Source organism: Rhinoraja longicauda, chromosome 21, assembly GCF_053455715.1.
Source record: "Rhinoraja longicauda isolate Sanriku21f chromosome 21, sRhiLon1.1, whole genome shotgun sequence".
Lineage (NCBI taxonomy): Eukaryota > Metazoa > Chordata > Chondrichthyes > Rajiformes > Arhynchobatidae > Rhinoraja > Rhinoraja longicauda.
This window is the reverse complement of record NC_135973.1, coordinates 18,767,966-18,782,818: the sequence shown is the minus strand read 5'-3', so window position 1 is coordinate 18,782,818 and position 14,853 is coordinate 18,767,966. Positions and strand designations below refer to the sequence as shown.

At 47.6% G+C, this 14,853-nt stretch overlaps 1 protein-coding gene across 2 annotated transcripts; it reads right to left on the bottom strand.

Moving 5' to 3' along the window:
• Nucleotides 1-779: 779 nt before the first annotated feature.
• Nucleotides 780-12,080, bottom strand: tedc2 (tubulin epsilon and delta complex 2). Of its 2 annotated transcripts, XM_078418515.1 has the most exons (10): nucleotides 11,965-12,080; nucleotides 11,780-11,878; nucleotides 10,464-10,540; nucleotides 8,733-9,468; nucleotides 7,711-7,764; nucleotides 6,870-6,948; nucleotides 5,710-5,830; nucleotides 4,306-4,407; nucleotides 2,865-3,040; nucleotides 780-1,512 (listed from the first exon to the last, which is right to left on the bottom strand). In XM_078418515.1, the coding sequence occupies exons 1-10, from the start codon at nucleotides 11,988-11,990 to the stop codon at nucleotides 1,366-1,368; spliced, it is 1,617 nt and encodes a 538-aa protein (XP_078274641.1). In that variant the 5' UTR covers nucleotides 11,991-12,080; the 3' UTR covers nucleotides 780-1,365. The 2 variants fall into 2 exon arrangements, with proteins under 2 accessions (XP_078274641.1, XP_078274642.1); XM_078418516.1 differs by lacking the exon at nucleotides 11,965-12,080 and having other exon boundaries at nucleotides 8,733-9,463; nucleotides 11,780-11,839.
• Between the last annotated feature and the right edge of the window lie 2,773 nt (nucleotides 12,081-14,853).

Genomic DNA, 14,853 nt, shown 5'->3' with positions numbered 1-14,853 from the left:
CACCTGACTCACTGCGATCATGTACACCCAGATCTCTCCGTTCTCCAGGGCTCTACTATTTACCGTGTAAGTCCTGACCTAGTTACGACCAGCAATTCCCGCACACCAACACTATCCTACACACACTAGGGACAATGTAACCGAAGCCAATTACCCTACAAACATGTACATCATTGGAGTGTGCGAGGAAGCCAGAGCACCTGGGGAAAACCCATACAGGTCACGGGGAGAACGTACAAAGTGCATACTGACAGCACCTGTAGTCAGGATTAAACCCGGATCCCTGGCGCTGTAAAGTAGCAACTCTACTGCGGCACCATTGTGAATGAATCTTTGCTATAACAAGGTGACCAAAATTAAGCACAGTTCTCCAAGTGCAGCCACTCTTAACGACTTGTACACAGTAACATAATATTCCGACCTCTATACACACGGCCCTGACTGAAGGTTAGTGTGTCAAAAGTCTTCTTCACCACCATGTCCATCTGTGATGCCACTTTCAGGGAATTATGTACTTGTACTCTTGGATCGCTCTGCACTACACGAGCTGTATGACTATTACTTGTGCTGCTATTATTTTGAACTTTACTGGGTCTCCTAACCATTCTCGTTGCAAGGCCAACCTCAGCCTTCCCATATAACCACCTTCCCCAAGACCCTGGTGGTAAATCTGCTCAAAATGTGGTGCCTCGAAATGGGCAATTATGCAGTCTATGCACAGTCACATGCACACACACACATATCAAGGAAACATGTTTGATTTATGAAAAACAGCTGTACAAAACTAGATTCTGTAAACAAAGTAATTTGTAATTGCATGTACAAACATTGAGTAGTCACAATACAAAGGATATTGTTTTTGGACATTTTTGCAAATCATTTTAAGTTATGCTTGTGCAGTCCTGGGGGGGTCACAGTGCCAACATTTATACCTGGAGCTAGGAAGAGAAGGGGCTCAAGGGCAATCTGTACAATGAATACACTGATACTGTCTACACTCCCATCACGCATGGGCAATGCTGTGGATGGTGAGTGACTGTGTGGGGAAGCTGGCCCTTCTCCACGCCAGGGTCTGACACAAGCTACAGGCATTATAACCCTGTCTGGGACCAGTGGCCCGGATCTCCGTGGCAGGAACGACATCGACTGAACGGTAAACGGCTCCCCTCCCCACAGACACTGCTTGCCCTGCTGCATGCTTCCAGCATTCTCCTTTTCAGTTGCACATTTCCAGTATCTATGTTACTTTGCTTTTACACTCTTACTCCTGGTTGCACCTAGGTGCAAGATCCACGGGTCAGGGTCTGTGCCTGGGTCTGCCAGCTGGGGTCTGGTACCGGAGTCTGTGTCTGGGTCCGAGAGCCGTCAGTCAGGTATATTGTCCAACACTAATGCGGGGAATCGTTCCCCTCCCTCACACAGCAGGGAATACACCGCTCGGTAAAGGTGGCGATGGGACTGGTCTGAAGACTGGGGGGAGAGCAGCAGGGGAAGCAGTTCCTCGGCCATAGCCTGTGATGGAAGAGAAAGCAGAGTCAGGGAGATTCAGGCCTGCACACACACTGCAGGGTTTGCAGTGATACAGTCTGACTGACGTGTACTTGAGAATAATCTCTTGAGAAGCATGAAATCCGCCCTTTTTATCCCCCGAATCCCTGACAGAATTCTTGTCTGCCCCCTTTATATTTATCAAGGGCCCTCTGTTTCCTATATCTTACCTGTGCTTCCTTTTTGTTTTTGACTAAGTTACAAAATCTCCTGGGCCTGGGAATGGGAATGGTTGGAGTGGTTTTCAGTGAGCCAGAATAGACAGCAAGGCGGATATAGTAATGATGCTGTGATACCAGCCCTGACTTATCACCCCATCCAGTTGCAGATAGTTTTAATTGATTGAAAGATATAGGACACTTCGGCCCACTAAGCCCATCTATCGATCACACGTTCATACTGGTTCATGTTATCCCACTCTATCATCCACTCCCCACACACTAGGGGCAAACCCGCATATCTTTGGGACATGGGATAACCTGGTGCACCTGGAGGAAAGCCACGCGGTCACAGGGAGAATGTGCAAATTCCACACAGACAGCACCCAAGGTCAGGATCGAACCCATGTCTCTGTCGCTGTGAGGCAGAAGCTCTACCAGCTATACCACTGTGCCACCCCACATTTTTACTGACATATCCCAGCAGGTACTGAAATAGGATTTCATTTTCCAAACGATTTTCACACCTTTAAGTTTCACATAAACTGTGAAAATAAATGGAGAAAAAAAGCCCAATGACCAGTTCCAGGAACCGACAGCGATGAGTAGCACCAACACTGCAGGGCAGCAAGGTGACCCAGAGATGGAGCATGGCTCGGCTAGTCAACATCCACCTCGAAAAGAGCACTCTGAACTCACACTGCTGGCAGAGGCACCAGCCCTCAAGCACAGAACTCGGGCAAAGCTTTCCCAACCTTAAGGTAGACACGGGAGAGCTTTGGTCATTGATTTAAGTTAGGGTATTAAACAAGAGCAGAAACATATGAACTGATCGTGATCTTGTTACTTGTGGAACCTTGCTGTGTTTGTCAACTCCATTTCAAAAGTCGTTTTTATATCAGAAGTATATTTCTGTGATGTACTTATTTGCAAGATCAATGAAAGCCTGCCACCTTTCAACACCTGCCCAATGATCCAAAGACTTCACTCGTGATTACTGGCAGTACGTGGGCACAGCCATAGCTGGAAACAAGACTACCGACCCCACCCCCTTTGCTTCCCCCCTCTCTTCCCTATGCTCCCCTGGAATTGCACCCATTTCTTGAAACACGTTACTACTGCATGGCTACTAATGATGGACATGGGACTGGGCCTCACCCTTTGGATGTGGATATGCTGCTGGAGAGTCTGTACTTGAAATCGAAGGGTCTCCATCTGCTTCAGCTCCTGCAGGCTGCAATAGAGTAGGAGTGGTGCACCCTCACTCCCAACAAATCTGCACGTGGTTAGGGCCGGTCTCCAGCCGCCACCAAGGTTCTTCCAACGTGTAGCAGCTGTGTACCAGGACAAAACAAGATGACAGTGTCACAGAAAACAACTAACACAATGTGGGAACTTCATCACTCAAATCATCAGGTTTCATACAGATATAAAAACAGAACAGAACAGACCTCAGCGGGTCAGGCAGCAGGGGCAGAAAGAGAAAGAGTCACAGCTACAGATCTGAGACCCTTTGTTGGAACTGTCAGCAAAATAAAGCAATAGTTTTCAGTAGAGAAATGGCGGGGAAGGGAATGTCTCGGTTAGGACCTGTCCAGATAGGTTAATGGGGACAGTCACAAGCATATTACCCCCCCTTGACAGTAGGATGTATTGTAATTATCAAAGCTGTGGGACAAGAACAGAAACTGTCAATAGGCCAGTTCTGATAAAGAGAGGTATTGAGGAAGGTTGCCACATGGCTCGACAGAAGATGAGGTGTTGCTCAGAGTTTGCACTTGGCTCACTGTACATGTGTGGACAGCTCGTTCCGTCCTTGAGTAGTGTTCAGTTAGTGCATGTCACCTCACATCTTATATTTACTTAGGAGGATGCTCTTCAGCTCATTGAGTCAATGCTTGCTCCCACAGCAATCCCTTCAGCAATTTATATCGCTGCAATCTATTCTCACTCACATACCAATACTCCCGCTACCTACCTGCAGGAGGAACAATTTACAGCAGCTAATCAACCCACCTGCATATCTTTGGGATGTGGGAGGAAACCGGAGCAAACTCGGGAAACTGTAATGGTCATAGGGAGAAAGTACAAACTCCCCCAGACAGCCCTTGAGCTCAGGATCAAAGCTGGCTCTCTGGAGATGTGAGACAGCTGCACTCACCTCAGGGCCACTGTGCCCCAATATTGGGAGCTCCCCCGGGAAATAAACTTGTGTTTACTGTTTCTGATCAAACTTGTAACAAATGAAAGATGAACAGAGTTCATGGGTGTGACTGAATTCCCACCGGGCAGAAGATGCCTGTTGCCCGCAGCAGCCGGCAAAGCTGGAATCCCAAACGCTCACTGTGTACACAGTCTGGGGATGTCCATTATGTGCATTAGCTGCAGCAAGGTTGTGCTCATTCCCAATGCCATCACTGGCTCGGGCTGTGGTGGTGAAATTTCACTTGACTGATGTACTGAATGTTTGTATACTTCTCTCTTGGAGAGAAATTGTGCAGACAATGTGTAGGCATGATCAGCTGCTAATTTAACCAGATTACTTCAAGAAGCGTCAGCACCCTAGCAGATGCGCAGTAGAGAGCGCTGGTGCACTCACCGCCCTTCAGCTGCTGAAGTTGGTGGTGGAGGCTGGGCAAAGTTTCCTGGCATATCTCCAAGGTCTGCACTCTGTCACACTCCTGCTTCCAACCGACAGCATCTGCAAAACATACAAACCAATTCCTATTTTCTCTGCACACTGTGCCCGGAGGCAGCAGCCATGGTTTATACAGCGGTTTTAGAACACTGTGTAGTCCTCTGCAGTTCCAATGGGAATGATCTTTTGAAGTTGCAGAGACCAGGATTCGTGCTCTGTTTCCCCGATTAAAGAGGCAGCAGCAGATGAAAAGGATTGATTTATTTACCCAAGCTGGAGTATAATAAACAATAAACATACAATACCTGTTGCAATGGACTAGTGAGGAAGAATTAGTAGAACTGCTTTTCGCAGTTCAGCCATTTGTCCATGGGTGACACGTGCCTTCCATCAGCTGCCCTGCATCGCGAAGCTTAGACTAGCTGACAATCTCCCGTCATCTCCAACCAAACCAGAGAAACCAAAGAAATCCATCAAAGGCTTTAAGAAACCATTATACTTGCTCTTTCAAAGACAATTGAAATAAAATACCGTGTGTAAATCAAATTAATTAGCTTCTAAATGCTACACTTACTTTACATGATAATAAATGCAAATACTATCGCAGTACGAGTGACAATAATAAACTAATTCATGATTCTTCTAATACATCAGTCTTTCCTCTGGACCTCTAACTACTTTTGACACACTTCTGTGCTTTGCTGAAGTCCTACCCTTTAGAATTCAACAGGCCTTTGTCCAGCTGACATCACAAGCCATGGGCAACATTATATGCAGAAAATAAAAATAAAAAGACCGCAGCTGTTGGAAATCTGAAATAAAGCAACTTCTCAGTTTTTCCTATTTTTATGTGATACAGAATGGAAACAGGCCCTCTGGTCCACGCCAACCATCGATCACCCATTTACACTAGTTCTATGTTATCTCATTTTCACTCCCTACACACTAGGGCCAATTTACAGAACCCCATTAACCTATAAATTTGCATGTCTTGAGATGCGAGGAAAAACCGTAGCACCGGACCAAACCCATACAGTCACAGAGAGAACGGGCAAACTCCACAGACAGCACCCAGGGCCAGGATGCGACAGATCTCTGGCGCTATGCGGCAGCAGCTCTACCCACTGCACCACCGTGCTGCCCACTCTAATTGCCACATTAAAGCATTTGGTCTCATCCTATCAGAGATATTTTCTATGTTTAACTTATCCCTTCCCCATCACTGTTTTTCTCTCTTTCCCAGTTCTAATTAAGGATCTTGAGCCTGAAAGAATAACCCCGTTTCTCCTTTCACAGATGCTGTCTAAATTGCTGAACGTTTCCAGTATTTTGTTCCCATTAAAACATAATTTGTAAAAGACGTACCTGGGGAATATAGCAGAGGGTCTGTGTCCAGGCACTGGTTGATACTCCTGCAGAGATCATAGATGTTGTCCAATTGTTGTTCAATCTCTGCATTGCTCACAGTTGGAAGCTGTGAATGAAACTGCACGGTAAACTTAGGAAAAATAGCTGGAAGTTTTTAAACCTTTTCCTTCCTTCGTTCTGGCAGAATACCAATTTAAACAATGTTAGATTCATAGTTACACCGCATTCCACTGGGTGACGCTTCGATGGCAGCCTCGCCGAAAGCCTGTCTGTCCTTTTCGTCTTCTTTTGTTATTTCTAGTGAGTTTAAAAAGTATGTGTTAATGTTCTCTGGTTTGTTTTATGTGGGAGGTGGGCAGGGAGGAGGGGGGGGTGGAGGAAATTTTTCTCAATCTCCTACCTTGCTGGAGATGCAATTGTTTTCCGGATCGTATCTCCGGTCATCCTGCGGCCTAACATCGTGGAGCTGGAGGCCTTGCTCGGGACTGACTTTAAGCCCCACTGCGGGGCGTGGACTTACCATCAGAGTGTGCAATTCCTTGCCTGGGATCGACACTCCAAATGCAACCTGCGGACTTTAACATCAAGGCGCTCGCAGTTCCGGGTTAAGACCAATGTCGGGAAGCTCCACGACGTTCGACTAGTCCTGACCCGGGGTCAGATTGCCCTGGAGCTGAGATTTCCCCTGATGCAGGAGCTTGATCACCCCGATGAAGATGGCCTGCCGCCGGCTATGGGAGTAAGGTCATCCCTTCAATGGGAGGTTAGAGACCCCCGACCGCTGGAGGACTAAGAAGGGAGAGATTAAACTTTTCCTCGCCTTCCATCACAGTGAGGAATGTGGAGGAGTCACTCTGGGGGATGTTCATGTTAAAATGTATTTTGTGTTCTGTTGCTTTTTATTTGTATGATTGTATGGCAAATGTTATTCCTTGTATGTTACAAAACATACTTGGCTAATAAAGCATGATTATGATGGATACAGGCCCTTGGGCTTAACTTATCCATGCTAAATCAGTGGTCTATCCATCTCTATCAGCCAGCTCACTGCTTCAACTTTCTATTTAAAACACAAAGCAGTATCAGAAACAACAATCAACAGATAGTGCAATTACAGTGAGGAATGAGTGGAGTCAGTGCTCTAGGTGAAAGGATACTGCAGACTCAACCCTCTCCATGAAGCGAGCCCTCTCCTGAACGTCAGTGGCTTTGCTCTTTGAAACTTTTCCCCACAAGCTGGTGAACAAAGGAAATAAATAGCTTAATCATACTCCACTGCAAAGTCATTGCCACAAATGCAGCGCTACGGTACGGTAGCGCCACGGTAGCGCAGCGGTAGAGTTGCTGCTTTACAGCGAATGCAGCGCCGGAGACTCAGGTTCGATCCTGACTACGGGTGCTGCACTGTAAGGAGTTTGTACGTTCTCCCCGTGACCTGCGTGGGTTTTCTCCGAGATCTTCGGTTTCCTCCCACACTCCAAAGACGTATGTAGGTTAATTGGCTGGGTAAATGTAAAAATTGTCCCTAGTGGGTGTATGATAGTGTTAATGTACGGGGATCGCTGGGCGGCACGGACTTGGAGGGCCGAAAAGGCCTGTTTCCGGCTGTATATATATGATATGATATGATATGATATGATATGATATGATACAAAGTCAGGTTTCTCTCTGATTCAAGGAGAAGCACAAAAGAACATCACGGAGAATGGCAGCAGTGCCACAATGTGGATCGGGGGGACGAGGTGCAGTAGGCATACAGTGCTCCTCTGCCCTCCTTGGACTCGTCCATTCACTCCCTCGCTCACTCTTACGGGAAATAATGGGTGCAAAGTGAAACCCAGCTCTCTCTATGATAGGTAACATTGACAGACACAGAAAGGAAGAAATATTTGAGAATAACACAAACAAGAGCAACTGAAGAGTCTCAGGGGTCGAGGCTGGAGGGTCACGTGTGCCGGGCTCCCTGCTGGTGAATCCTGTTGCTGAGGCCGTGCTCACCATGTGTTTCTGCTGCGCTGCTTTCTCCATGCCGCTGGAAGCTCCAGTGATGACCTGTGAAAGTTCAAGCATGAATTACCCTTCAGAGTGTTGGCATCATTGTACCAAATATGTTGGTTTCTCAAACTATAAATAAATTGAGCTCAGCTTCCCATTTCCGATTGGCACAATATTCCCGGCACCTGTCACCTTTCCGTCAGTTATCCCCAGAATGGGTTCACACTTCTAGTTTAGAAAAATGATGGGTGATCTCAGTGAAATGTACCAACTTGGATTGAATACTTCCAGCAACTATTTCCCGATCAGGCTCAGAGTCACTCAGCCTGGTTGCCTCAGCCAGACTCCATACACCTTCTCATTCTCATCCTCTGTTCAGGTGCAACCTGAGGGTCTCCCATTACACAAATGCCCCATTCTGAACCTCCATGGAAATTGATCAAACTCTGGAAAGATGTACAACGCAAGAAAAAAAATCAAATACACTCACTCCATGCTTGCCACCAAATAAAGCAGGTCAGAGATCGAGTTGGCAACAGAAGCGGGCCACTGGGCCCCATTTTGCCTGCTCTATCATTCTTGCACTTTTTGTAATTATGAATTTGCCCTAATTTTTGTTTGTTTCTTTTACAAATTTTATATATAATTTATTTTTTGTGTTTTGACTATAAACCTGTGTTGCTGCTGCAAGCAATATTTTAATTGGATATGTACCTCACCGTACATGCATCTGGCAATGCCCTCAACAAGATCACGGCCAATGTTGACCTGAACGATACTTTTCTGCATTGACACCACGTCACAAATTATCTAAAAATCCATCCAATCCACTCAGCCTTCTTGGGCAGAGACCTCTAAAGATGCTCCACCTCCGCAATGGATGAACTACTTCTCTCTATCCTGAGAATGTGGCTCCTGGCTATCAACACCCCAGCCAGGGAAAACATCATCTCCTTCAAGCCCCATGATAATTTTGTCTGTTTCACTTGCATTTCTTAAGTGAAGATAAATTAAAAACCTCTTACCCGCTGGCCTGAAGCATGAATGGTTTGGGTGGCTCCACATGAGAGGAGTCACTCTGCGGCACGTCCCCTTCCCAAGTGCCTGCCTGCATTGACTCTTTGATACTTTCCACAAACTGCTGGCTAACAGGGGTAAATGGTGGAGTGTGATCTGTGTTGGGATGTGCAGCAGTTGGTGCTTGGTGCCAGCTGCACCTCCTATGGGTGGATGTTAAAGTGTGGAGTCTGCCACACTGCGATCTGCTTACTGCCCCTCTGACAGAGGCACTGTGATCAGGAAGGCGTGCGACCGCATTTCCACCTGCTCTTGACCTCCTGTGGATCACTCCTCGAGACAAACAGTCTTTGGCTAGTGACGCTAATCTCCTCCTCCCCACCAGCTCAGTTTTGTAGGGAGCTTTCAAGTCAGCAGCCAGTGGCCTCCGGGAGAAGACGGGACATGTGGCAATCCTCTTTCCTCTAAGCCCATCTGATGAACGGCTCCTTGATGCCATCTCCTGAGCACCGACGCCGTCAACCTTCACACTGGCTAACTTGTCTGAGCGTTTCTCATCGCTCCCGGCCACTGCTGGTTGTTTGGTAGAGTCACGGCCGCTCTCAGGCACAGTGCTGCTGCCCTCAGTGGCGCCAGGTTGGACCAGCTCTGCCTCCAGCACATTACAATGTGTTTGTCGGATTCGCAGGGCTTTGGCCAGGGCTCTGTTCAACACCTCCAGCTCCTCTCCGACACAATCCTGTTCTGCAACAGAAGGAGAACCGAGACTGAGTCGAGTGCTGTTCCCAGCCTCTCACTTTGTTTACTTTCCAGCTGTCCTGTTGATCCACGCAATATTCAACGGGACCATGGACTTTTGTGATGTGGAGTATTCCCCCTCTGCCCTTGGTTTCTAATGAAAAGCGAGCCAATGCCAGGAGGGAACTTGTGCATGGTCAGAGGGATTTGTGCAGGGTCAGACTCAACAGCTGAAGAATCTCCCCTTATTCCAACATACCCATGTTCAGCACGGTTATGGTGTACTTGAGACTGTAAGGAGCGCTTGGATTGTTTTTTTCCTGGAGCTTTGGAGGCTGAAGGGAGACGATAGAAATATATATATTGATGAGAGGTAAAGTATAACGTAGATAGTCAAAATCTTTTTTTCCAGTTTGGAAATGTCAAAGACCAGAGGCCTCAGCTTTGAGATGAGAGGGGTAAAGTTTAAAAGAGATGTGCAGGGCAAGTTTTTTTTGACAGAGTGGTGTAATGAGCTGCCATGGGTGGTTTGGAGGCAGATATTATAGTGGCGTTTAAGTGGCTTTCAGGTAAGCACAAGAACATGCAAGGAATGGGGGAATATGGATCATGTGCAGACAGAGGAGGTTAGTTTAACTTGGCATCATTGCTCAGCACTGACATTATCAGCGAAGAGCCTATTCCAGTGTTGTGCTGTTCTATGTTCAGACCTGAAGGGGAAGTGAAGGTGATCCTACGCAGATGCCAATGAGCCGAGGTTAATTCACTATGAGCATTGTGTTCATGCTTCAATGTACTAAAAGATTGAGAGAATATTAGGAGGGGCAACGATGTAGTTCATTATTTGGAACTTTTAGAGTTCTAGAAAGCCAAGGAACAGGATAAGCTGTGAATAACAACTGGTGTAGACATACAAGAAAGGCAGGGTGGTGGCAAATATTGCAACCAGAATACCTTATGCCAGAGTTTTTAAAACTTGCTGAAATATACTGCTTCCCTACCAGAGATGCGAGATGAATCTTCAGTCTTGCTGGCAGTGACTCCATCCTTTCCCAAGGTCTCTGCAGCATGTCCCCTCCTGAGAACAAACATCAATAATCCCATAGTGACAAGATGCCAGTCATACTTTAACAAACAATCAGTTCCTTTAAAGTTGGGGAATTAAATATTAAATCCATCATGTGTGAGGGGTTTGCATTGCAGCATTTCATCAGGGTGACCACCAGAATGTAACAGAACATAGATAAGGGATAATGTAATAAAAAGGAACCACAGATGCTAGTTAATACCAAAGATAGACACAAAATGCTGGCGTAACTCAGCGGGTCAGGCAGCAGTCTGAAGAAAATGAATAGATGACTTTTCATGCCAGGACCCTTTGTCAGACTCTATCTATCTATAGATAAGGTATAGGTTGGCATAGATAGAGTAGAAAGCCAGAACCTTTTTCCTCTGGGTAGAAATGTCCAACAAAACTATAAAGTGAGAAAGGGAAAGTTTAATGGAGATGTGCTCTGTAAGTTTTTTTTTACACACTGCCTGGAATGCATTGTGGATGGTGGTGGATGCAAATATGATGATGGTGTTTAAGAGACGTAAAGCTGGAAGTCCAAGGAACAGATGAGATCTGTTTAACTTGGCATCATGTTCGGCACAAACATTGTGGGCCGAAAAACCTATACTGTACTATTCCATATTCTTTGTTAAAGGAATGAATTGGCCATCAGCCACAGGTCGGGAGGGTAGGAGGCAGGTGGAGGGAAGGGGAGAACAGGCAAGACTGGGTTGGCTGGAGAAAGAGGAAGAAGCAGTGTGGCTCTGCTTTTGCTTGTAGTGCAGGGTTATTAGCAAGAGCTTGTATACACTGGAATTTAGAAGGATGAGAGGAGATCTTATCGAAACGTCTAAGATTATTAAGGGGTTGGACACGTTAGAGGCAGGAAACATGTCCCCAATGTTGGAGTCCAGAACAAGGGGCCACAGTTTAAGAATAAGGGGTAGGCCATTTAGAACTGAGATGAGGAAAAACTTTTTCAGTCAGAGAGTTGTGAATCTGTGGAATTCTCTGCCTCAGAAGGCAGTGGAGGAAAATTCTCTGATGTATTGAATAGATAGAGCTCTTAAGGATAGCGGAGTCAGGGGGTATGGGGAGAAGGCAGGAACGGGGTACTGATTGAGAATGATCAGCCATGATCTCATTGAAAGGCGGAGCTAGCTCGAAGGGCCGAATGGCCTCCTCCTGCACCTATTGTCTATTGTCTAAGAGTAGACTGAGAGGGAAGGATGGTTCCCACAGCCATGCTAAAGGCGGGCGTACCAGGGTCTGAGCAGCCTGCGGTGAAGCCTCAACTCCTCGTCCAGCTGCCGCTCCTCCTCGCCGAACCGCTCAGCGACCTCAGCCAGGACCCAGCGCAGCCTGTGGAACAAACATAGTTAGGAGGGGAATGAGGAAGCGAAACGGCAGGGTGAAGGAGCGCCACGGCTGTGAGGAAACGCCATTACCTCTGCGCCCGGGCGATGGGCAACATAGCGGCGGCCTATTTCCCGCCATGCACGGCGGCGGTTGCTAAGCGACGGCCCTCCGGAGGGTAGGGCTAACCGTCAGGGGCGGGGCGGCGTCCCGGGGCGGGGTCTGGCTATGGCGGCGGGGTCTGGCTGGGGGGGTGGGGTCTGGCTCTGAGGGCGGGGTCTGACCCTGGAGGCGGGATCTGGCTCTGGGGCGGGGTCTGGCTCTTGGGGCGGGGCCTGTCTCTGGGGGCGGGGCCTGTCTCTGGGGGCGGGGTCTGGCTATGGGAGCGGGGTCTGGCTCTGGGGGCGGGCTCTGGCTCTGGGGGCGGGGTCGACGCGGTGGTGGTCGGGGCCGGTACCTGATGGGCGGGGCCATGGACCAGGTGCGCCACCGTGCGGGCAGTTCCCGCATAGAAGCGCCTGAACCTGACCCAATCTGCTCCATCACCCAAAGGTCAGCCAGGGTTTCCCCGGCAACCGCAGGCAGTCGTGAGCCGCGCTGACCAGCTTGGGCCTTCTTGGTTTCTGCCCTGACCTTCAGGACCTGGGCATTCAGGACTGAGATGGGAGAACTTACTTCAGCCAGAGAACGGAGAATCCTTAGGAATCCTTAGGATAAGTGGCACAGACGTAGAAGATCAGCCATGATCTTAATGTTAGCTTGCACGCAAAGGGGCTAATTGATTTTGTTTCAGTTCTTCTTGATTCTAAACTTAGTGTTCTCCTAAAAGGAACGTGCTTGCCCTGTTTGAACCTGTTTGCTCAGGACCTTAACAAAGGAAGATGTCAACATGGAGCTAAGGAGATATTATGAAAAGGATTTGTCAAGGAACTTTTTTTTTGTCAGATAAATCAGAGACAGAGAGGTTCAGGGGAAAAATTCCAGGGCTCAGGACCCAGGCAGCATAAATACAGCTGGCAATGGTGGATTGTCACATCTTTCCCGAAGTTCAAAAACTTGTCTTTGCAGAATGCCAGTCATGAATCCACAATCTCGTTTTGCACATCTGGGAAGGAAGGATCTTCCAGGGTTCTCTGTAATCGAAAGAGAGGATCCCAACATTGCAAGCATTCCTACTGCCTGCCATGAGGAAAGTCAGTACCTGAGTCCCCGTCACCTGCTCCTCCTGGCAGCCAAAGAGCTTCTCATTGCGCCAACTCCAGGAGGAATACAGGGAGCAGCAACAATCACTACACACGGCCATTTCCCTTCTCACCATAGTCTTTTGAATCCTCAATGAGGAACTGCAGAACCATCTCCTCAGATTCACCTGTCCATAGATGCTTATCTCTATCTTCTGTTTGCTCCATTATGACAGGGAAGCCCAGATACTAACCAAGGCGTCTAAAGAGACAATCTGAGTGAAGATTGGTGTCTAACCATACTGTGTCGTCAACCCAAAATCTTTGAAAATTGGTGTAGCTCATCTCCAAAGCCCTTCCCCTGGTCTGAGAGCTAATCTACAAGGGTAATGAGACAGTGATCAGCCTCAGTATTATCCAAAGTCATTTTTGAACTGACATATGCAGATATTGCTTGGATTTACACATGCTCATTGGTTGAATTTCAAACCCTCATTGACAGCTACTTAGAAGCACATGCGAGTATGGGGCTAACACTCAATGTCCAAGAGACAAAGGTCCTCCACCTCCCTGCCCCGCGATGTGCTGAGGCCCTGGAAATCATGGCCAATTGTCACGTCTCAATGACTGGGTGAAGGCCGGCAGCATGGATGAAATTCACCACCACCCTCACATGCCTGCGGGCCTGGAAAGCTTACACCACCCAGAATCACAAACTATAGTGTTACTGGCAGACAACGCTGGGTAGAACGTCAATGTGACCACAGGATTGAGATCTGGACCTGCTGATGCTGGAGATACTGAGGGTAAGTGTTCACGTTTGCAAATTCTCTGTGTGAAGAATGTTGCAGGTGGAACCTCGGGTTTCTGCCACGATGAGAGGGTGTCAAAGAGACTGGTGCTGGGGGCCTAACCTTAAATGATTTACAAGTGCAAGGTGCTGCCAGGGCATGGCTTACACTGTCAGATGGTCGGGCCCTGGAGAGTGTAGTAGGACAGAGACCTAGGGGTACACAGTTCCCTAAATGTGCTGACACAGTTATCTTTCAACCAGATGTGCAGGAATGAATGCGTGGCAGTCCTGGGGCATTGCGTCTCATGGAGTCATGTATGTGCTGTCAAAATGTTTAGGTAATGTTTAATATTGTCATGTGTGCCGAAGTACAGTGGAAAGCTTTGTTCTGCATGTTATCCAATCAAATTATTTAATGCTATACATATACACAATCGTCAATCTGAAATACAATAGGTTGAGCGAAGGGGAAGATACACTGTGCAGAATATGGTTCTCAGCATTGTAGAGCATAAGTTCCATTAACAAAGTCCAATGTCCTCAATGGGGTAGAGGTGAATACGACAGTGCCCTAGCTTATGGAAGAGCCGTTCAGAAGCCTGATTACTGAGGGGAAGAAGCCATTCCTGAGTCTGGCGGTGTGAAGTTTCAAGTTTCTGTACCTTCCACCGGACGGGAGCGGACGAAGAAGGAATGATTGGGGCGGGACATTTTCATGATAGAATCATGGAGTCGTACAGCACTGAACCAGGCCCTCTGATCACACTACGTCCATGATCATCATGACAGCTATCTCTGCTAATCTCATTTGCCTACGTTAGGCCCATCTACTCCTTTCCTATCCAAGTACCTGTCCGAAAACCTTTTAAACAATAGTATCTGCTTTCACAACCTGCTCTGGCAGCTTGTTCCAGATATTCATCTGCCCTTACCCCTTAAGCCCCTGTCCCAGTTCGGTGATTTTTTAGGCCACTACAGGCGACTAGGCTGTCGCCACAAGGTCGCCG